The 21069-nt window shown below is 38.9% G+C and overlaps 1 protein-coding gene across 1 annotated transcript in view; it reads right to left on the bottom strand.

Annotated features, from left to right (window-relative positions):
• Window positions 1-21069, bottom strand: part of mtor (mechanistic target of rapamycin kinase) — a 358206-nt gene that overhangs the window by 43994 nt on the left and 293143 nt on the right. The window contains exons 36-39 of the mRNA XM_048614903.1: window positions 15597-15712; window positions 4716-4833; window positions 2384-2581; window positions 888-988 (exon numbers count right to left, since the gene is read on the bottom strand). Of these exons, the coding sequence (XP_048470860.1) occupies window positions 888-988; window positions 2384-2581; window positions 4716-4833; window positions 15597-15712 (533 nt within the window). The remainder of the gene's footprint in view (window positions 1-887; window positions 989-2383; window positions 2582-4715; window positions 4834-15596; window positions 15713-21069) is intronic.

Here is a 21069-nt window from a genome sequence, read left to right as displayed (position 1 = left end):
CTGAGATAACAAGGTGTAGAGCTGGAAGGACACAGCAGGCCAAGCAGCATCAGAGGAGCAGGAAGGCTGATGTTTTGGGCCTAGACCCCGTAGGCCCGTAACGTCAGCCTCCCTGCTCCTCTGATGCTGCTTGGCCTGCTGTGTTCATACAGCTCTACACCTTGTTATCTCTGAGCTTCTCCAGCAACTTTGTTTGTGTAGAAAAAATGATGTTGAATCTATGTATTTCTGCTTTCTCCTTAGATGAAAGCCTATGTTGTAAAGCTTAACAGGTAGTTAAAGGTGGTGATGACAGCTCATACAATTCTCTAAGTATAACAGTTCAAGCGACTGCTTTGTGACCCAAACAGTTAACGAACTGCAGACTATTAAGACACTGGGAAGAGTACCACCTGACCGACAATGTGGTAAAGCCTAATGGTATTCTCACCAAATGCCTATACATACACATTGCCCAGGAGGACCACTGGATGGATAACAAGAGAAACTTGCTTTATTTGTTTTAACTCCTAACCCAGAAATGCTGAGGCCAGGGCTGTGTCCTCACTGTCATTCTGAGATTAACTACCTTGCACAGGCTACAGACCAAAGATTGAGCTAATCTGGTATGGATGCGACTGTCAGGAAAATATAATATTCCTCCTTTTATTTGACTTATATTTTTAACAATATTCCCAAGTTAAAATAAGGCAATAAAGTGTGCAACTAGGTCAGGAAGTTAAATAAGAAAAAAGATTGACGTAAGAGCTGAAAACCTCTAACACTGGATAAAAAAGCTTTACTTGTAAAGTTCATGATAATACATGTATTTTACCAATGAAAATTCTCAAAAATTCAATTTATTGTCTTCTAATCCCACTTTAAGAACATTTTCCGCTAAATCCTACCTGAGAGTATCTTGCAGATTGTTTCCTCTCGAGAGGGCAATGGAGCGGAAGAAGCCCTGAACAGCAGGCACTGTGTACAGCAGCAATGTCTTAGACAGCTCCTAAATTGGCACACACAGAATATAGCTTTGATAAAAACCAATTTAATGGGTGCTTATCTCCTCAAGACAGGAAAAAATATTATTTGCGCACACAGTGTCTGAATCATTTTTAAAAAGTACTATTCTCTTCAGTCCCCTTATATATCACAAAGCTGCAGCAGAGTTAACTCAAAGGTAATGATGACCAGTGTAAGTGGCCAACTTCACACTCTGTCGTATTTACTGAAAACAGCCAAAAAGGAGTTAGATCTTTCATTTCAGCAGATGAGCTAGGCTGCTACCTGTTTCTGGGAAGATAGAGTCTCTCTTATCAGTATGCTAGCTCAAAAATATGGAATAATTTCATCAGAACTTTAGCTCAGAATACAAGCTTGCACTTCAATGTAGCATGAACATCTGAAATAAAAGCAGGTTATGCTGGAAATTTGCAATAGGTCTGATAGCAACCATGGACTTTAACCTTGCAGACTGATGAATTCTTGATGAGAAATTCTGATGATAAGTGATCAATCAATTTGAAATGCAAATTGTTTTTCAGAAAAAGATGTTGGCTGTCCGCGGAGTATTTCTTATGTAACTCTAGTATTGTAGTTAAACGCTACCCAGTTGTCAGACATTTAATCACTTAGAAGGCTCGGCAAAACCAAAGTCCTGTCTGCCTTTTCAAGGTCCATACTATCCACCCTGCCCTGTTTAGAAACACTGGGAGTTCTCCAACTGTCTTTGCCATCATTCTTCCCACAACCACTACCAGTAAAAGTAACAGCAATAGTTTAATTGAACATTCATTTAATTGCTCTTTATAGAGAATACCTAACATAGGAAAGCATGTGGATTTGCATACACAGCCAAATATTGCCCTCCAAAATGAGTTTCATGGTTTAAGCAGGTTTCAAATGCTTTGGTGTGAGAAAGCATCATACAAATGTGGTCCGACTCAAAATTATTTTAAAAATTCATTTGTGGGATGTAGGCATTGCTGGCTGGGCCAGCATTTATTACCCAACCCTAGTTGCCCTTGAGAAGGTGGCACTGTGCTGTCTTCTTGAACCACTGCAGTCCAATTGCTGTAAGTACACTCACAATGCTGTTAAGGAGGATGTTCCAGGATTTACACCCGGTGACATTGAAGGAACGGCGATACATTTCCCAGTCAGGATGCTGAGTGGCTTAGAGGGAAACTTGCAGGTTTCCCAACGTATTTGTGGCCCTTGTTCTTCTATCGAAATCCAAGGTGCTGACTAAATTTGGTTAGTATCAACAGTCTTTAAAAAAAAAACATGTCTACAGTCACAGAGGAGTTTTGATGCCCTTCTACCCAAGAAATTTGCATTCTGAACAAGTAAAACTTGAAATTTCCTTATGAATTTTTATTTATACAAAGAAATAAATTACCTCATTTACTTTTTTCTGTACTGGTGATGGTACAGGGCTGTTTTCATTGCTGTCACCCTCACTTTCGCTGTTACTAGCCTCGCTGTTTGCACTGGCACCACTGGCATGTCTCAATTTCTTTTTCTCATCACGAGCTTGATTCTGATGTTTGTAGTGGAGGACAGCCTCAAAATTCATCACAGCCCAGGCATGCCATGCCTAGGAAAACACCAGGAATAAATGTTTTTAATTCATATAAAACCAAGTCAATGGATCCTGTTGAATTTTTGAAGCCAACACACTTTCTGACTTCACATACCATTATATACGCGAGATTGATGGTCGATCTCCTGTAAAAGTGGATCCCTGCCTTTGGCCAAAAAATCCAAACTGTTTCCACTTACCACTTGGTCTCCGTCAAAGTCAAACACATCTCTGTGAAAACCTACTTATTCATGTAAGCATAGAATAGTGCACCATCAAAGGCAGCTACTCAGCTTCTCATGTTTGTACGTCAACACGTGCTGCCAAAGCTACCATCTCACTGGTGTGTAATATGTTCCTGCCAATTTCACCAGTTATGACAATATCATCCTGAAGGAACAACAGGCACACTGTCCTGCTGAAAATTTATGTTGAAGAGTGTGTAGAGGAGACAAATAATTGAGCAGCATCTAGTGGATCCAAGAAATTGGTGAAGAACATTAGAAATTAGAGGGAGCTCTAGGCAGATGGCTAAGAATAAATGTGCAAACAGAGAAAAGTCTAACAGGTGGCCAGTTCCATGGTTAGAAAATGAAGTTGTAAAATAAGTCCCTAAACATTGGCAAATTGAACTCTCAGTTTCTCATGGATATATTTGAATCTTTGCCCTGAAACAAGCAAATAATAAATCAGGTATTGCAGCTTTCAAAGTCAACTTTAGAGGTTGTATCAGATTTAATGAAGAAAAACAATTTGGCATTGTGACATAAGACCAAGAGTTCATATAATTTTTAATAAAAAAACAAAAACATAAGATAACTTTTGGCTCCTTGTGTGCTACTTTCAGGGACAGGATTAGGGGGAACAGTTTGTGAACTGTGAACTCTGTAACAGCAAGACAATGGATGTGGATGAAGTTCAATCTCTCAAAAACACTATTGATGAAGAAGTCAAACCCACAAATTAGCCTACATTTTGGCTAAAATTTAGTCTTAGAAACTCAAGTTTGACAAATGGTTTGGAATATTTAGAGTTTTAGACAAATTTTAGCAGCTGAAGAGATTAAAAATTCATTTGCTTGTTTAGCAAACATCAATTTTCTCTTCATCTCCTGATGATGCTCTCACATGATAAGGTTCCACTGATTTTGGAAGCCCTCTATAGTTTCATTCAAGTGGATATACTTAATTTCCTTTATTCAGAGGCAAAGGGAAGGCTGACTTATACATAGGTACACAGAAATCACAAAGGAATAACAGGAGGAAAAACTTTTTTATGCAGCAACTGGTTAAGATCATTAACCACCTCAGAGTTTGGAAGAAATGAATTCAACTGTTGTTTTCAAAGGTGAATTGGATCTTTATCTGATGAGGAGAAAACTGCAGGGCTACAGAGAGAAATTTAAATTGTACCATTTTATGATTCTATCCACAGCAGCAAAATAAAGCTAAGTGAGATGATACTGTCACTTCAGAAGGTTATTCCGTCTGTTTTGTTTTGAAGAGAAGATGTAAGGCAGGGGAGGAACTGGCTACTTGAAGTGACTTAAGTAAACAAATTGTCAGGTCTTTAAGTTTTTTTAAAAAGTTGGAACAATGGAAGCAGCCTGGGTGTGGCCAGCTCTCTCAGATCAGGCTTTCTAGTTTTTTTAGTTCTTAGGTTGAGTTTTTATCAGAAGCTGTTTGGGGTCTCAAAAGAGTTGGAAGCTTCAGTGAATGTCTCTTGGCTGCTACACTCTTTAAATTTTCTCTTGATGTTTCTTCCTCCTGGGTTGTAGAACTGCATGTAAAAATCTGTGTCCGAACTTGCCTCTTTGCCAAGGGTTGTGTTTATGGGATGTCACTATACTGGAACAGTTACTTAGTAATAGGTACTGTATCTATTATGCAGTTAAGTTTTCCTATAGCTAAGGCATTCTAAATTTCTCTTTCTTTTGTTTGTATTTTAATTAAAGTATTCAAATAAATTGTGTTTTGCTTAATGTTGAGTAGTTTGACCAGTCTCATCATATATGGAACATGCACTGCACATCTACCTTGAAAATAAGAAAAAGTCAAGGTATGGGCTACCCTCTTAAAATATTTTGAGGGGGCCTGATCTCATCCATAACAAAAGACAACAATTACTTCACATTCAAGAGCAAGCTTACTTTATACCAGTTTCGGTCATGTTCTGTTGCAGCGCTGTAGTACTGAAGGACTTTGGGAATGGTGCTCTCATTGATTCCCTGAAGGTTTAGCTGCCATTCACCCAGCTTTAGGAAACATCTGCAGACAAATATTTCATATTTAAAACAATGGCAAGATCAATTGGCTTAACTGAAATGTATCTTTTCTGTCTCCTTTTCTCCTCACAATCAGAACTGGTGGCAAAGAGATCAACACTTCTTTGCATGAACTTGCAGCACTGGAATCCCAACTACAAAGACCTTGAAGTTTTGAGATTTAAAAGTATGATTGACCGTATAATACCATAATTACAGCAAGTCCCCTTTTAATGTTGACTTATTTAACGTTGTCAAGCCATAATGTTGGTCACAAAATAGGGCTTATTTCTCCATTTAACACTGCAACATTCAGAATAACCTCTCTTGTCACACACCCCTGTGGCCTGCACATCCAATACATGTAAGTGGCATTTTCTACCATTTTTCCCTATGCTGTTAGTTTGGTGCACCACCACCTCTTCAGTTGTTTTTCTCCCGTGTGCACCTACAGAGTACAGCAGTCCAAGTCAGTAGTTTCCACCTCCACCACTGAGACTTCTTCAGCTGGTTACTTATCCCTCTGCTCTTTTCTCGGTTTTGAATTTCTTCTTTCCCCTGGTTCATGTTCCTAACCTTCATTCTAATTTTTCTTTCCCACCATTCTAATTCTCACAATAAGTAAGCATAGAAGCCTGAAGATTTCTTCAGCTGTCACTCCTCACAACACCAACTAACTTCTGCTACCACATGCAGTATGGTTACAGGATAACAAAAATGGCTGAAGATACTGGATGCTGCTTAGGCTGTGGGCTCTGACAGTATTCCAGCGATAGTCCTGAAGACTGTTCCAGAACCTGCTACACCCCTAGGTAAACTGTTCTATTGCATCTACAACACTAGCATCAACCAGGTAGGTTGAATAATTGCCTAGGTATACCCTGTACACAAAAAAGCAGGATAAATCCAACCTGCCAATTACCACCCCATCAGTCTACATTGAATGATCAGTAAGAGATGGTAGTGGTAATCAACAGTGTTATCAAGCAGCACTTGTTTAACTGCTCACCAACATTCAGTTTGGGTTCGACCAGGGCCACTCAGCCCCTTAGTTCATTATGTGAGAGTAGTTGCCCGTAACTTCAAGAATGTATTTCACTGAGCATCAAGGAGCCGTAGCAAAACTGGAGTTTATGGGAATTGGGAAAACTCTCCACTGGTTGTAGCCAAACCTGGCACAAAGGAAGACTGTTTTGGTTGTTGGAGGTCAGTCATCTCAGCTCCAGGATAATACTGCAGAAATTTAGAGTAGTGACCCTAGGTTCAACCATCTTCATCTGCTTCATTAATGACCTTCCATCATAAGGTCAGAAGTAGAGATGGTTACTGATGATTGCACAATGTTCCTTCGCTATTCTTCAGATACTAAAGTAGTCCATGTCCAAATATAGTAAGACATAAACAATATCCAGGCTTGAGCTGACAGGTGGAAAGTAAAATCTGTACCACATAAATTCCAGGTGATAACCATCTCCAACAAAAGAGAATCTAATTATCAACACACGGTTAGTAGGAGTTTGGCACTCACTCCCTCGCAAAGATGCTGAATGCTAGGACAATGCAGCTTTTAAGATCGAGTTAGCCATAAGTATTAATGGATATAGAGTTTAAATAGCAGAGAGTTAAGATAGTGATTATTCAGAGAAGGACAAAATGTGCAAATTGTAAGTGAAAGCATTTGAATTCTATTTCGACCCAGCAAAGCAAAATTAAAATGCATTTCAATGTAAAATTTTGTGAAACCTAATAACTTAGCTTAAAAAAGCATAGCAATCATTCATAATGATCAAGATAGAAGATCAGTGAACATAAGTGATGCATGAAGGTGCCGCCTGAATTATAGTTGTAAACTTATGTGTTTAAAATGCCTCTTAGATTTTGGTTAAGTGAATTTGAATTAAGGCATATATCTTTGGCAACATTCCAATAGAATTAAATTTGGAAATTTATAATCTCAATCATTTCAGAATGAGCTAAGGCTGAGCTATTTGCAATGATTGGATATATGTGACATCAACCCGAAGGAATACAATGGTTCACGAAGGCAGTATACATCAATTTCTCTAGGACAGTTAGGGATGGGCAATAAATGCTGCCATCAACACCCTCATCCTATGTCTGAATATAAAAAGGTCAGTTCTGCTTGCCTGTAAATTTGAAAAGATCAGTGTTTCAGTATTTTACCCTGAGAAATGCGTGATGATGTAAAAGATATTTTGGCCTTTATGGCAGAGAACACAAAAGTACATGGTCATTCTCAGCTGAAAATAAAATATCCTTGGGAAAGCTTTGACAATTTCAACAAACACAATGGTATTAGTTTGTGGGACTTGGCAAGCAAAGGTGAAAGTTAAATATTTTCCAGTGTGTTTTTTTTCCCAATTCTTGATTCCTTAAGTCCTTTCCTAAAGTCTGTGGGTAATGTTCATATCCTTTCTACAGGCTAAGAGAGCCCAGTCTTTATCAGCAGGATACCCATCTTGAAGGGCATCAGAGCTGAAACTGCTTGTGCCCTCACCTAGGATTAATCCTATCAACTGAACTATCAACATCTTTTCTCCCCCAGCACTCTACAACCCACCGCAACTGTAGCATAAATGCTGCCCTCTCCACACTTCATTTCAGCTCTGATGAAGAGTCATCTAGACTCACAATGTTAGCTTGCTCTCGCTATGGATGCTGTCAGACCCACTGTGATCTCCAGCATTTGTTGCTCTCAGTACAGATTCCAGCGTCTACAGTAATTTGCTCCTGAGGTTAATCCTTTCTGTTCACTATATTAAGTGTTCTGGCTAAAATATTTACCATAACTTTGTCTCTACTTTCAACATAGTGTGTTTATTTCAATCAACACAGAGACAATTAAACCTCATACCTACAGTTTCCATTGGCTCATTAGTAGTAAACAGCAGGGAACAGAACAGTCACCAAAACATGCTTTCACCTATAGCCTTTAGTGTTGTTAGGACGTCACTAAATATTTCTCAGCCAATTTATTCATTTTAATATACAGTTGTCACTCTGTAGGGAAATTTAGCAGCCAGTGTGTAAATTCCTATATTCAGTTAGGATAATGTTATTTTCTACTGGTTGTGTTGGTTGATAGTTGACCAGGAGCACTTCTGTCCTTCTTTAAAATAATAATGCCATGGGTTCTTTCATGCTCAACTGATTGGGTGGATCGGACTTTTGCTAATGGCTTGTCCAAAATATGATGACCCCAAGAATATAGTTTTCCCTCAGTGTCAGCTTAGTTCAGAACATTAGAGCAGGCTTCAAATGTCAACTAGAAAAGATTTACATTTTTGTACTATATATATTTATGCATTGACACTCATGACATGCCGTACTGGCCCTAGCATGCACACATCCGGCTGCTTCCATAGACATATAGGTGGTTGCCACAGAGACTCAGCATCTGCTGGAAATGTGCACAGATTTCATTTCATTGTGTAGGCATTGGTGCTCAGAATCAATGGTAAGGCGAGAGGGGGTACAAGGAACACTGAACACATTCCATGTGCCCCTGCCTTTTAGAAAGGCAGGATGCCGCCAGCAGGCACCCATAAAGAAGAGGAGCCACACATACACCCACATTAGCTACAACCCCCAGAAAAATCAAGAGGTGTCCAGCCCCTCACTTCCCCAATGCCTACAATTACAAAACCTTTAGGTTTTCCAGCTAAGGAGAGCAAGCCTGCATCTGGGCAGGACACTCAAAGGAGGCCTGGGCTCTCTAGGCCCAAACATCCCAGGAGATGATCGGTCAAGTCTTTCAGGTCAACAGGGCCCCTCCACCTTAGCTGCAAAAATCAGGACTGCACTCAAACATAGTAGGAAGTAGGGGAAAAAAGAAACTTACTGAGGCACACAGGTGGCACAGGCAAAAGAATTTCAAATAATCTTGTAATCTTATAAATATATTTTCATATGCACTCTTAACATGTCTAGTCTCATGACTCTGCAACTGTGAACATTGTTAAGTCATATCCATGTGAGAGATGAGCAGCCTCTTTGACATTGCAAGGATGAAAATTGTTGTCATGACCAGAATTGTTGATCTCTCTTGAACAACTGACCCCTTGGCTGCAGATAGCCTTAGAGGTCAGGGACCCTTGAATCGTGACCTCGATGACAGCAGACAACACTGAGGCTAAATGCAATGTGCAAGGATTGGGTTAGGACGTGGCATGCATCATTCTATACCTACACCTACCTTGTGAGTCAGACCATGAAATCTCAGTTCCCCCACATCCTTAGAAGGAAAGGTTCAATCCACCCAGCAGCTTATCAAGGGAATGCACTGCTATTCAAGACCAAGAGATGTATAAATAGGCAGCACACCCACTAGTGCAATGGCTGGTGAGAAAAGCTGCACAATGTGTTGCCTCCTGCAGGTTCAATGCTTCCCTACAGGATGTTCAAGCATTTCAGGGCTGTCTACGCACAGTCTGAAATGCTGATGGCTAACCACTGCTGGTAGGATTAAAAGGAGATGCCTCAGGATTCCTCTCAATCTGCTGCCTATCATGAGAGACTTCACTGTACAACATTTGGCTATCATATGCTGATGAAAATCTCTAGAACTACCTAACCTCAGCACACTGCAATGTTAGTGCATTGTGCCACTGCCTGCTGCATTTTCCTTAACAGTCATTACGACAAATAATATGTGAATAGCTAAAAGTGGGATCACCAGAAGATATCAAGCATATCATCAGATGGGTAACAAAACGTTTATTCAGCAACAGAAAATCTCAATGACTGCATTAATAACAATGTCTACATGGCCTTTGCACTAAGCAGGGTCTGCTTGCTGAAGAACCAACAAAGCATTAAACAATTAAAAAGTCCAAAACCAGTTCATTCATCATGAAGCCTAGCCTTCTTGGGCTTGATGATACACTACTCTGTCATGCAATCTTGCACATCACTTATCTTTGACTTCATAAGATTGATGTTGATTACTCAGTGCTTCTGCATACAGGACATCACCCCTTTTGTCAGCTCCAGTTGTGAAAGGCACAGTATGCCATAATGATATAAGGCACCTTTTCTGGCCCATACTGCATGACTCCGCCAGAACAATTCAGACACTGAAAACTCAATTTAAAGACAGGAACAAAAACAAAGTTGGAAAAGCTCAGCAGGTCTGGCAGCATCTGTGATGAAAAAATCAGTATTAATGTTTCGAAACATTAACTCATTTTTTTCTTCACAGATGCTGCCAGACCTGCTGAGCTTTTCCAGCAACTTCTGTTTTTGTTCCTGATTTACAGCATCCGCAGTTCTTTCGATTTTTACTCAGTTTAAAGAGGTCTGTTCCACATTGGCTCTGGTGAAAGTGATAACAGCATTGTCTCTTCACTCTGAGGGCTTCTGTTGGTTTTCATTCCCTCCTATATTTTATGAGGTCCCATCTTTCTATCTCTGTTTCATTGTAATCATTCCTTCAGCAACTTAGTCTAATGAACTCCACTTGCAGACTTGAGTTATCCAATTTCCCCAGCACTCCATGGACCTGCATCTGATAAGCCCCTTGACCAACATTCTGCAAGCCCCAGGACTGACCATGGCCCACCCCTAGACTGACTTGGCAGGAGAGGCCTCAGCTGACATACCTGTAATCCCTAGTCTGGTTGCACTTGACATGCAGGATACAGATCCTCAGAATCTGGTTGGACAAAGTGCGTGATTTAAATCAGAGAAGCTCCTTGACTGATTATGTTGGCACCAGTAACTGACTATGGTCCCCTTGATCCTATTAAGGACTGTTCTCCTTTCAATTTCAGCAATGGAAGTTTGGTTGAAGCACATTCAGCATGCTTGCCACATAAGCTGCTGCTACATGCTATACTTAAGACATTGATGCAGCTTGGCACTGTACAGTAACACGTCCACTCCCTTGATTGTTCAGGGCTCCAAGCTGTGACAATATGCCTGCCCCTCTCTCTGCACTAAACAAGTGATATAAGTCACATAGGGTGGCAGCCTGCAATTGAGGACAAAGTAAGTGACAGCCATTATATGCTCCATTTCTCAATGCATGATATATGTGTCCCGGACTTGGCATAAGCATACGAGTCATCGATGTCTGGCCAAGAGCAGGCATGACAACATGGTGATGCTAGCAGTTTGCCCTTGCTGACTGGAGCAGATGATGGGTGCAAGAAGGTGGTGCACATGGAGCAGGCATTGTGGTGAAGACAGAACTGGATGAAAGCCAACAAATGCAATCCAGTAAGCTGCAGCCACCAAATACCTGTCATGTTGGGAACATAAATTAGGAATTTTTGCCATCTAGTTTCTCAGGAAGGGGATGAAAATTGGAAATGGCATAGAAGTTAGGTGAGGTAGGGTACTAATGACAAAGAAAATACATAGAAATAAAGTAGTTGCTGCTCAAGATCAAGAATACGACATTGCTGTTTAAAGCTTAAGGAAAATTCTTTCTCAATGTCAAGATTTTGATTTTTTTTATTCTTGCTGCATTTACCCTACTTTTTTGCCATTGCCCAAGCCACTTCAGGGAGGTGAAAAATCTTCCCATAGGGTATTTTGCTGTATGCAACTCACAGATGTGAAACTTTTAATGGGAAGGGTAGATGGATGGATAGGTAAACATGGCCAGCCTGTTAGTTGAAAATGAAATTATAGCTGCTACGATTTATGTTCTCTGCTGAACTTAAAGTAAATGGCTCTGCCAAGTGTCCAGTAGCTCCCCAAGTCAATTCAATGAGAGACCACCAGTGTTAAGGACATGTGAAATCTCAATCTTTCTTATTAGTTCATTGAATGCAAGCATCATTGGTGACGTCCACCCTTACTGCTGTTGATAATAGTAAACTGCCTTTTTGAATCTGTGCAGTCCATATGGTGTAGGTAAATTCACAGTGCTGCCATGGAGGGATTTTGACCTAGTGATGCTATGGGAGCTGTATTTCCAGATCAGAATGGTGTGTGACTTAGAAGGGAACTTGTAGGCTGTGGTGTTCCCATGCCATGTCCTTCTAAGTGGTACACACAGATTTGAAACATGCTGTTAGAATGAGGAACCTCAGTTTTGAAGATAGATTGAAGAAGTTAAAAGTTAGGGATTTTTGACTTGGAGAAAAAGAAGGCTGAGAAGAAGTTTTATAGAGGTGTTCAAAATCATGAAGAGTCTGGACAAAATAGGGAGAGAAAAATTGCACCCACTTTTAAAAGAAAAGAGAACAAGAAGGCACACATTTAAAATTATTGGCTAAAGAGGCAACACGTTTTTCAATCAACTAGTGTTCAAGGTTCAGAATGTACTGTATGAGATTGTGGTGGTGTCAGGTTCAATCAACAGCACTCAAATGGAATTAAGACTGTTGTTGTTCGTAAGTGAAGAATGCGCAGGGTTACAGGAATTAAGCAGGAAAATGGCACCGAGTGAAATGCTCTTTCAGAGAGCCAGTACAGATACAATGGGCTGACTGGCCTCCTTTTATGCAGTAATAAAATCTTACAATCCCGTGTTCCTGTGATTCTGAGAGTCTTGAAGAGTTGCTGCAGTGCATTTTATGATAACGCATTGTCCACTGCCTCTGAGCACCAGTGTTAAAGGAATGAATGTTGAAGTGGCGTATGCATTGCTGACCAAGCAGGTTCTTTGTCAGTCTTGTTAGAGCAGCACTTATTCAAGGCAAGTGGAGAGAATTTCATTACAAAAGTTGGCATGTCACAGACTAAAAATGTGTGCATTTCATTACAGATAAAATTTCTACCATCATCCCTCCACCCACCTCCAAAAACAACCCCATCAGTCTAACTTAAAAAAAGAGAGAAATTCATGATGAAAGCTCCTCAACTACAACAATCTACTTCCATTACCTCTTAAATATTTCATACAAAATTTTCAGATATCATTAATTCTTCTTTATCTACGTTCTCTTTGCTAATCCTTGTACCTCACGCACTTCCAGAATGAAGTAGCACTGGTTGACATTACATCAATTAATTTCCATTGGGTCAAGTCAAAATGTGACAGGAGCCTGGGCTTATTTGCGAAGACTTGTGCACAGCTGAATAAAAATTTCAGTTACCAGAAACTTCAAGTCACAGACTTATTCAAAGGAACATCTGGCTGGCTGAAGAGTAAGGCTGCAAGTAAGTGATCAAGGCTTCTGGAAAAGTCACCTTCTTAAACTGTAGGTTAAAAACTGATGGTTAAAACTAAATCTGTTTAAGGAGGCATAACGAACAAATGTCTCAAGCCAAGGCAAAGTTGTCACTCTGTAAATCTTTCTATCATGAAAGATTTATGTTATGCTTTGAAACTATAAACTATGAAAGCAATTTGACTTGATGTTTCATCACGCAAACACACATTTTAACTGCATATTCAGAATAATTAAACATAATGCCACTTAATCTTAAAAGAGACAGTGCATAGCAAAATTGTAGTTTATAAAGCTTGTGGTTTGCATTTTCTATATTAAATGGCACACATGCAGGTGCTAGAAAAGAATCGGATATTGTAATCTATGGTCTGATGCCATTCTTCACATAACTTTTGGTTGACATTTAATGCCATTCTATAAAACTATGTTTTTCAACTCACTTATTTCTTGCATGTAATATTTCTTCTGGTTTGTCCTTCTTAATCCACAGTTGCCACTCCATTGCTGAAATTGTTAGCTATAACTGAAATACATTTCCCTGGATGTTAGCCGTCCTTTAGGAACTTCCCATAAAGCATTTTGCACGTATGAACCCACAAATTGGACATGGCCAGCCTAATAAATTACGCAGGATTTTATAGTTAGTCTGATATCATTTCTGTCCCAATGTTCAACATTCAACACGGGTTACTGGAAAGTGGTCACACTCAGTACTGATTGGTTTGTCCCTTTCCTAGTTTCTAGCTTTAAGGCCAAATATGTTTTCCAAATACTGCACTAGAAGAGATCATTTATAAAGCATGGGGATTGATGTCGAGATTTTGTGATCCGTACTACTTAGTATCATGTGTTTTGGTGTCAATGAGGTGGTACCGAGGAAGAGACAATGTAGCCAACAGCAAGTTACACACCTTTACTGCGTTATCTTGCATTTGCACATGTTATTTCAGTTTTGATTTGTGTGTTTATTCATCATGAACCATGTGCAAATATTCACAAGTTCACCTCCTAGTGACTTGAACTATTTAATTAATTTGCCAATGATTCTACTTTTACAAAAGCCAATGATAACAAACTTATAACAAAAAAGTAACACACAGTGAGATCAATTTTGAATCCATGGACCCTGAGGTACGCCATGTCCAGATGCAGCAAGTCATGGAAAATATTCAGGTTTGGGTTGACGAGTAACTTGCATACCACACAAGGACAGGCAACTACCATTTCCTATCCTATCCTATCCGGATGAATCACAGCTTGGTATGGTCACTGCTCTGCCCAAGACCACAAGAAATTACAAAGGGTTGAGAGTCCATCATGAAAACCAATGAATTTCTTCCATTGACTCTGTCTACACTTCCCGCTATCTCGGGAAAGTGGCCAACATAATCAAAGACCCCTCCCATATTGATTACACTCTCCTCCAATGGGCAGAAGATACAAAAGTTTGAAAACATGCATTAACAGATTTAAGAACAGCTTCTTCCCCACTGTTATCATATTTACAAACAGATCTCTCATATATTAGAGTTGATCTTTCTCTGCACCTTCTCTGTAGCTGTAACACTATATCCTGCATTCTGTGCTATTGGGCTGATGCATTTATGTAAGATATGATTTGTCTGGTTAGCATGCAAAATTATTCTTTTCACTATATCTTGGTACATGTGACAATAATAATAAATAAAATCAAAATTCCCAATAGGTTAAAACTGAACCGTTGGGATTAAACATTCAATGGCCTTACAATTATTGAATCCTGCACTGTCAACATTCTGGGGGGTGGGGAGTGGGGAAGGTTACCATTGATCAGAATCAGAACGAGACCAGCCGCATAAATACTGTGATTATAAGAACAGGTCAGAAGCTAGGAATCCTGCAGGAAAATTCATCTCTTGACTTTCTAAAGTATGTTTATTATATATAAGGCACAGTCACAAGTGCGATGGAATACAACTCACTTGCCTGGCATCATCTTCCGAAACATTCACCCCCTCCATCATCAACACACAGTAGCAGCAGTGTTGTAGCATCTACAAGATGCACTACAGAAATTCACCAAAGATCCTGAGACAGCATCTTCCAAATTCATGGTCCCTACCACCAAGATGGACAAGGACAGCAGATACATTGGAACACCACCATCTGCAAGTTCCCCTCCAAGCTACTTACTCTCCTGACTTCGAAATACATCACTGTTCCTTCACTGTCACCGGTCAAAACTATGGAAATTCCTCACTAATGGTCAGCCCAAACCTAATGGTCTGCAGTGACTCACGAAGGCAGCTCATTAGTACCTCAAGGGCATCTAGGAATGGGCAATAAATCCTGGCACAGCTAGCAACACCTGCAACCCATGAATAACTAAAACAAAATACAACCAATCTGGTATATACAAGAAGCTGAAATGTGCTTAGAGGCTTAGTTGCTACTCACAAAATGAAGTTTAGTGCAATGCCATTGACTCCTGACAGGAGGTGCACAAATTATGAGTGAATGTAAAGTTACCAGTTTACATTTTCACTTGTAGCGAGATTCATATTGTATAAACCTATTGCATATGTGAATAACAAAAGAAAACAGCAAGAACCAATGAATTAGAAGATTATGGATTCCCGACCGTGCCATAAGTTTGTGGAGCTCCTGTTTATGCTGCTGATCTTCTGCAGCTATGGCATGCTGAGCTTGCTGTTGCATGTTCTGGACAAAGTGTTGCATATGTTGGAAAGCCTCAATCTAGAATGAGGGATAAAAAAAAGCAAAATTAATCATCAAAAGGGACTGACCTAAGGTGTGCTCACACCAACACTGACACAAACTGGTGAGAAGGCAGCAGTAATTTTCAGGGAAGTTAAGCACTTTGGGCAACTCAACTATGATGAATCTGAAAAACAGTTTGCCCTGTCACTTCCAGCTCATTTATTTTTCCAAGAGAGTGCAGAAGTCCTTCTTTTAATAGGCTTTTCTGTGAACAGGAAAATTTGTGTGGACAGTACATTAAGAAACAAAATCAAGATTAACTGTGAAGCTTCCTGCAGTCTCACAGCCAATGATATTTAATGGTCCTTGTGTGAAAACACAGTATGTATTTTAGAAAATGTTGGGGGAAAAAAGCATGTGAAAATTGGTGAGAAAAATTAAGTGGGAGAAAATAGAGAGCTTTATATAAAATGGTCTATTTAAGAAGCATTGTAAGGAAACAGATCCAAATGAAAAGGTTCCAGTGGGAGTCTTAAGTTACATTCATTGCATTACATCAGAAGGCAAACATCATGCTGTCATCCATAAGATATTTTCTTAAATAAGCTAAGCTTTCAAAGGAAAGACAATGTAATATCACATAATAATGACCTAAAGGGTAGGATCAAATACATACCACTTCTTGTAATTAACCCATCTCTTAATATTTTTTTCAATCTTTTAATACTACTATGCACTTCTTGCCCTACAAAAACAGTTCATTTATAAAATGGTCTCCTGTGTGTCGTAGGATAATATAACCTTCGATGCAATGTTAATGTATGCATAATTTTTTCCCTGTACTTAAGCAAACCTCTCTTGAATTGATGACAATAGATCTGCATAACATTCGTCCTATAGTATCCAGTTAAAAAGAATAATTTGAATAATAAATATTCTGAAACTGCCTTCATTAACTGAACGAGTGAAGAAAGATTGAAATCAAACAACCAGGACATAATATTTCTGTTTTTGTCCTTCATTAATGCATTAATAAAACAGCAGAATATCCAATTTTAAAATGCTTATTTTCTTTTGTGCTTTTGTATTAGTGAGTCATTAATTACCAACTATTAACAATAAAACATGTAATTCTTCATTTTGTTTAAATGAGAAACACTCCAAACACAACAGAAACTTGTCTTGCCCTTTGATCTGCTTTATAGCACTGCCACTCAGCATGCACCTTAAGGATTTTTCTCAATCAGTTGGAAATGAAAATGCTGGAGATCTGAAACAAAGGATCTGCCAAGGAATTTGACAGAAATGGAGAATGCTGCCCTTTGCCCAATCAATGGCTATGCCTACAGATAGGGGGAGTCCATTTATTCTGTCTTTTTCAGTTGGTCCTCTGCAGGAGTAAATCAGCTCAACCCACTTCCCTGTCCTTTCCCTAAGCTCTGTAAATTCTCTCTCTAGTTTTCTTTTGAAAGCCATGATTGAACATATCTGCACCATACTCTCAAGCAGCGTATTCCAGATCCTAACCATTTCCAGCATAAAAAAAGTTTCCATGTCTTGCAAAGGGAATTGTCAAATTAATACAGCAGTTAAAGTGTTAAGTTCTAAAAAAAATTATTCAGAATACAATTTATGAAAAAAAACCTATATTTGAATCTTAGCCAAGACCAAGTCTCATAAAGGAGAAAGTGCAGGAGCGTGGAGGAAGCCTCAAGGTTGTTGGCAGATAACCAACACATGCAAAGTTTCCCAACAAATATGCATGTTGATCCTAAAGAATACACAAAGGATGCCTAGAAAAAATGAAAAGGTTCACTAAAAACTGACTTGTTTTCAAATGGAAAAACACTCGTTACAGTAAATAATAGAAGCTTGTTTTGCTAAGCTACAGATGGTAGTAAAATTTCATCAACTGGAAGTAGATCAGCTATCTTCGACATAAGTACAGAGCAGAGTTATCTTAGAACTCCTCTTGGTCTGGGACAAGACTAAAATCAACAAATTTATAAGCATTAAGACCATAAGAAATAGGAAAAGCATTAGGCCATTCGGCCCCTCGCACCTATTTTGCCATTCAATAGGATTATTGCTGATCCAACATTCCTCATAACCATTTTCCTGCATTTTCCCAATAAACCTTGATTCCCTTACTGGTCAAGAATCTATCTCAGCCTTAAATATACACAAGGACTCTGTGCCCACAGCTCTGTGAGGCAAGGGTAAAGTCACCACAATTTTACCAGACCATAGGGCTGTTCTCTCATTAGAGAGAGAGAGAGAGAGAGAAAGAGAGTGAGAGAGAGACAGATGACTAATGGTAGTTAAACCTAAGTGTCACGATGCTTCAAGCAAGTACAAAAGTTGAAAAGGAGAATCAAGCCTGCTCCACCATTCAATAAATTTTGGTGATCTGATTGTAACCTCAATGCTGCATTCTTGCCTATGTTTGCTAAAGCTTCTACCCTGCTTATCAAAAATCTATCTCTGCCTTAAAATATTCAAGGATTCTTGCATCCATCACTTTTGGATACTCAGAAAATATTTGCCCCATCTGCTTTAAATGAGTGACCCCTTATTTTTAAACAGTGATCCCTAGTTCTAGATAATCCCACAGGATGATACATCCTGTTCACATTTACCCTGGATCAAGTCACCTCTTGCTCTTTTAAACTCCAGCGGATATATGCCCGATTTATCCAACAATCTCATTCCAGGTAGGAGGTTGATAAAACCTTCTGTTAAGTGCCCCAATGCATTTACATTATTCCTTAAATAAGGTGACCAATGTTATGAACAGTATTCTAGATGCAGTCTCATGAGTACTCTGTTTAACAATTTCACATCTTTGCACAATATACACCGTTTGCCACATCTTTGCCCACTTGTTTATCCCATCTACACCTTTATGTGGCATAGTTACAACTTATTCTCTTAGCCATCTTTATGTTGTCAGCAAATCTGACAATCATATCTTCCGTCCCTTCATCTAAGCTAGTTATATAAATTGCAAACAGTGACCAGCATTAATCTGTGTGGCACACCATACATTATGTCTTGCCAACCTAAAAAAGATCTTTTTATGCTGACTCACTGCTTCATGTTAGCCAACCAAACTTCTATCCATGCCAATATACCATCTCCTACACCATGAGCTTTCGTTTTCTGCGTTAACAGTTTTTATGCAGAGACTGGTGGGCATCTGGAATTTGCTGCCTGACTCTTTTCAAACTTTTTTAAAAAGTACCTGGATTTGCACCTTAACTGCTTTAAGCTGCAGGGATGTGAGCCATGTGAAAGAAGATGGAATTAGAAAAGGCATCAGGGTGTCTTTGGGTCGGCATGAACAAGATGGGCCAAATGGCCCCTTCTGTGCTGTATCACTTCTATGCCTCTATAACTTATAAGATGCCATCTAGAAATCTAAGCATATTACATCAACAAGTACCCCTTTACCCACAGCACATGTAACCTCTTCAAATATCTCCAGTAGACTGGTGGGCAAATGATTTCCTTTTATAAAACCATGTTGAATTTGCCTGATTATCTTAAACTAAATTAAATCTTATAACTTCTTTAATAATAGTTTCTAACACTACCCTATGGCAAATGTTAACCTAACAGGTCTGCAGTTTCCTGCTTTCTATCTGCCTTCCTTCTTGAATAAAGGAGTTATATTCACCATCTTCCAGTCAAATAAAATGTTACTAGGTAATCATTTAAAAGCTGTGAGAGGGAGGCAGCATGGATCTTGTAGGCTTACTTAAAGACTTATTATAAGCTTTTGTTTTTACAGTTATTGCAGTCATTATATTTTACTAATATAAGATTTTTGTTCATTTTGTTTCATTAACATTAAAAAAAATAACAAAAATTGCAATTTTTTTGAATACAGACTTTTTTTCTAAACAAGCATTTACGGGTTCGCAGTGAATGGTTGAGGTTTTCTTTATTCTAAATTCAGAAACTAAAAAGATTATATGCATTTAGAGGGCTGTTTTTACATTGGAAAAATTTTTGCTTGAAAAACTGAACAATTTTTTAAAAATAAGGAATTGTGTTTTTGTTCCAGAGAGTCCTACATGTGGTCGGCTCTGGAGAGGATTTCTTTTCTTCGAGGAATTTATTGAAGAAGTGTGGTTTTTTTATTCTGTTAATTAGCTAAGTGGTTGATTTTATTTAAGATTTATATGTTTGACATACATTTATAATTTTTTTTCCATTTTAACATTATTTTCTATCAGTATTGAAAGGTAGTGTATTTTATATATAAGGTATTTATAGAAATATGCTTTGTTTTGTCTTAACGTTATTAAGGGCATATATGAGGTACAGAGTGAGATGGCTAGTAGATATTCAAAAGTCTCTGGTAGCTATTCCTCTATCAAATAGCTTTTCAGTTTTTGGAACTGTGAAAGGGGATAGTCTCTCCGAGGAAAATGGAAGGGGCAGTCAGTTATTGGACATTTGGAATGATTCTTATGTTAAGCAGCGTTTAACTAGATTTAACATAATTATTGTTATTGGGGACTCTCCTGTCAGGGGCATAGACAGGACGTTCTCTTGTACTGAGTGTAAATTTAGGGTGGTTTGTTGCTTTCCTGGTGCTAGAATTAAAGATATCTCTAAATGTTTCAAACATACTGTTAAAGGTGAGATTGACAAGCAGAAAATATTGTACACATTGGTAGGAAAGACGTTTTTAGGGAAAAGATTAAAGAACTAGAGTGAATTTAAGAGGTTAGGTAGATTAAAAAATAGAACTTTGAAAGTAGTAATTTCTGGTTTACTCCCAATGCCAAACTCAAGTGAGAAAAAGGTTAAAGGAGATAAATCAATGGCTGAAGAGCTGGTGTATTGTTCAGGGATTCAGGTTTCTGGACAATTGGAATGTCTTATGGGATAGAAAAGACCTGGTCAAAAAGGATGGGTCTAACCTGAACTGGAAAGGGACCAATATCTTAACAGGGAGATTTGCTCCTTCCATCAAGGGAGACTTCATACTGACAGAAAGTGGGAATGGAGGAATTCTAAGTAGCAGTGTAAATGGAAGGATTGATGGGAAAAGTTTTGAATGTGAGGAGAGCACTTCAATTAGAAAAGAGTATGTAGTAACTCTGGAAAAAAAAATTATTTCAATGCAAGGGTTTCGACATGTGAAGTTAATGAACTCAGGGCATGTTTAAGAACATGAGATTGGGATGTCATAGCTATTACAGAAAGTTGGCTGAGATGGACAGAGATAGTAGGAACTGCCGATGCTGGAGAATCTGAGATAACAAGGTGTAGAGCTGGATGAACACAGCAGGCCAAGCAGCATCAGAGGAGCAGGAAAGCTGACGTTTCGAGTCTAGACCCTTCTTCAAAAATGGGGGGGGGGGGGGGGGGGGGGGGGG

Source organism: Rhincodon typus, chromosome 31, assembly GCF_021869965.1.
Source record: "Rhincodon typus isolate 14 chromosome 31, sRhiTyp1.1, whole genome shotgun sequence".
NCBI lineage: Eukaryota > Metazoa > Chordata > Chondrichthyes > Orectolobiformes > Rhincodontidae > Rhincodon > Rhincodon typus.
This window is presented reverse-complemented; position numbering and strand designations above follow the sequence as displayed.